The 2,460-nt window shown below is 55.2% G+C and overlaps 1 protein-coding gene across 1 annotated transcript; it reads left to right on the top strand.

The window, feature by feature from the left end:
* The first annotated feature begins 500 nt into the window (after positions 1-500).
* LOC128822140 (uncharacterized) lies at positions 501-2,057 on the top strand. Its single transcript, XM_054003742.1, has 2 exons — positions 501-690; positions 884-2,057. The coding sequence occupies exon 2, from the start codon at positions 903-905 to the stop codon at positions 1,869-1,871; it is 969 nt and encodes a 322-aa protein (XP_053859717.1). The 5' UTR covers positions 501-690; positions 884-902; the 3' UTR covers positions 1,872-2,057.
* Positions 2,058-2,460: the final 403 nt, after the last annotated feature.

Genomic DNA, 2,460 nt, shown 5'->3' with positions numbered 1-2,460 from the left:
CTCAGAGCTGTGTTAGAAAGTTTCTATTTGGCCAATTTCAATAACAACCTCTCCTGGCACAGCTTTGAATTATTCCCTTGTGACCTGTCACTGTATGCCAGGGAGAACTTTAAAAGCATGATGAGACACATGGCCACAGACACATGACCAGGTGACCAAGGGAGAGCAACCATGGGAATGCAGAAGGAGGAAACAAGAAACAAAGATATTTCTTTTTTTTCTCCAACACCATGTATGTACAGGGAGGCCTGCGGTGACAACACCTGGTGGAGGAGGCTGATGTTGCCAACCTGTGGACTGTGACATCCCTTAGCAATGGGCTGTGACCGTACTTCCCTCACTGTTTATCTTGGGGTGACCAGAAGGTGAAATGCCTGTTTTGCTGTCATTGGTGAGTGGAGGCTGATGTCACTGAGCAGTGGTCTGTGACATCACAGAAGGAATGGATGATGACATTGTGTCCCTTCACTGCTTATATACAGTTGGCAGAGCCTGGGCCAGTCTGGCTCCAGCCTGAACTCCATCCAAGCAACATTGTGAGGACTGGAGGATGGAGGATCAAGCCAGGCTACTCTAGTGCTGGGTGGTGGCTGTTACTGGCAGATCTTGGTGCCAGTCTCAGAGCCATCACTCCTGTTTCACTGCCCTGCCTGCTTCAGGCAGCCAAGCACTGCAGATGCAGCACTGAGGGTGAGCTGTGCAGGAAAATGTCCCTCCGGGGTGGCTGTGGGGTGCATGATGGGACTCAGGGAGCTGGGAGGGTGGCCTCCTCCAGGGGCCTGGCCACTTCTTCCTCCCTGCCCCAAGACAGCCATGGCCTCTCCCTCCTGCAGGAGGTGACAGCAGTGAGGGCAAACAGCCCCTGATCCTTATCTCTCCACAGTGTGCTGCAGAGCACAAAAATGTCCACAGAGACCAACAGCAACTGCGCCATCTGCCAGGACACTTGTAGGCATGTGGCTTCTACTCTGCCTTGTCACCACCAGTTTTGCCTGGGCTGTATCCTGCGGTGGACACAGAGAAATCCAGTGTGCCCACTCTGCAGAAGAACAATAGTGACTGTCCGATTTTCTGATCATGGAGAAGATGACTATCTGGACACATCCATCACAGTCCCTGAGGAGCTGCTAGATGGCAACAGCCAGCGAGGGAGAGCTCTCAGCAGCCTGGATGAGAACAGCTCCCATCCTCCTGTGGTCTCCCCTTCATCTTCTCCACAGGGGATAGTGTCTCCAGCAGAGCAGGAAGGATCAGGGCTGGAGTTTGTGGGCAGCGTCCTGCCTGAGGTCTGGGCAGAAAGTTTCCGTCAACGACAGCATCTCCTGGACTCCATGAGGCCCTGGCTGCATGAGAGGCTGGAGGGAATATACCAGGGCTGGTGGTGGGTGGTAGACGCCATAGAGAGCAGCATCTTGCATGGCCTTTGCATCCATGGGCCAAATGCTGAGATGCTGGTTGAGGTGCTAGAGCCTCTCCTCGAGGAACACACGGCACCACTGGTCCATGATGCCATCGGCATCATTATGGGCCAGCGCCATGAGGAGGCCCAAAGGCTTCTGCACTCCAGTGCTCTCAGGGATGAGAACAATGGCCCTGTGGCCAGCTCCAGCTCCATCTCCAGCTCCATCTCCAGCTCCAGCTCCACTTCCACCAGCTCCAGCAATTCCAGGAGCTCCAGTTTCAGCAGCAACAGCTGCAGCTGCAGCTGCAGTTGTAGTTACAGTTGCAGTTGCAGCTCCAACAGCTGCAGCTCCAACAGCTGCAGCTCCAACAGCTGCACCTTCAACAGCTGGAGTTCCAGCAGTTCCCGGCAAGGGACTCCCGACAGCAGCCCCACAGGCTCTGATGAGGAGGAGGAAGCTGGTATATGAGGGGCTTCCCCCTGCCCAGGGCAGCAGTCACAGCCCCTCTGCTCCCAGGGCAGGGACAGATTGTCCACTGGGCCCCAGCATACCTGACAAAAGAGGGGGTCCTAGAGCTCTCGCCAGTCCTGCCAGAGGCTGCCCCACTGGCACCTCTAGAAACCCTTTATTCAAGGAAATGGAAATAAATTGTTATTTCCCTCACAAAATCTCTGTGTGCTGCTGTTCTCCCTTCTAATGCCCTTCCCCTTAAGCCCCACTGTGGGTGACACTCATGTGCTGGGGGGCACAGCCGTGGGGTCCCAGAGCCATTGGGCCATGGCAGCAGCACCTCTTCCCACAGCCTCCTGCTGCAGCTGCACACCCACAGAGCAGATGCCATAGGCAGAGCAGGCATCAGGGGCAGCTGGTCCTGTCACAGGACCATGCCCTCAGCTTGCCTCCATATTTTCTCTAACCTACCCCCTTGGGAGAGGGGAGTGATGCAGAGGCTTTGGCCAGGGTCCATCCAAGGTCAATCCACTAGATTTTTCACATCTTGTGCTGTCCTGACTGCCCCAAGGGCTACTGCATAAACAGTTTAATTTGTTCAGGACCC

This window comes from Vidua macroura, chromosome Z, assembly GCF_024509145.1.
Source record: "Vidua macroura isolate BioBank_ID:100142 chromosome Z, ASM2450914v1, whole genome shotgun sequence".
In the NCBI taxonomy this organism is placed as follows: Eukaryota; Metazoa; Chordata; class Aves; order Passeriformes; family Viduidae; genus Vidua; species Vidua macroura.
This window is presented reverse-complemented; position numbering and strand designations above follow the sequence as displayed.

Excerpts from the sequence above, each read along its gene's own strand:
- LOC128822140 (XM_054003742.1), top strand. The coding sequence starts at position 903 with ATGTCCACAGAGACCAACAGCAACTGCGCCATCTGCCAGGACACTTGT.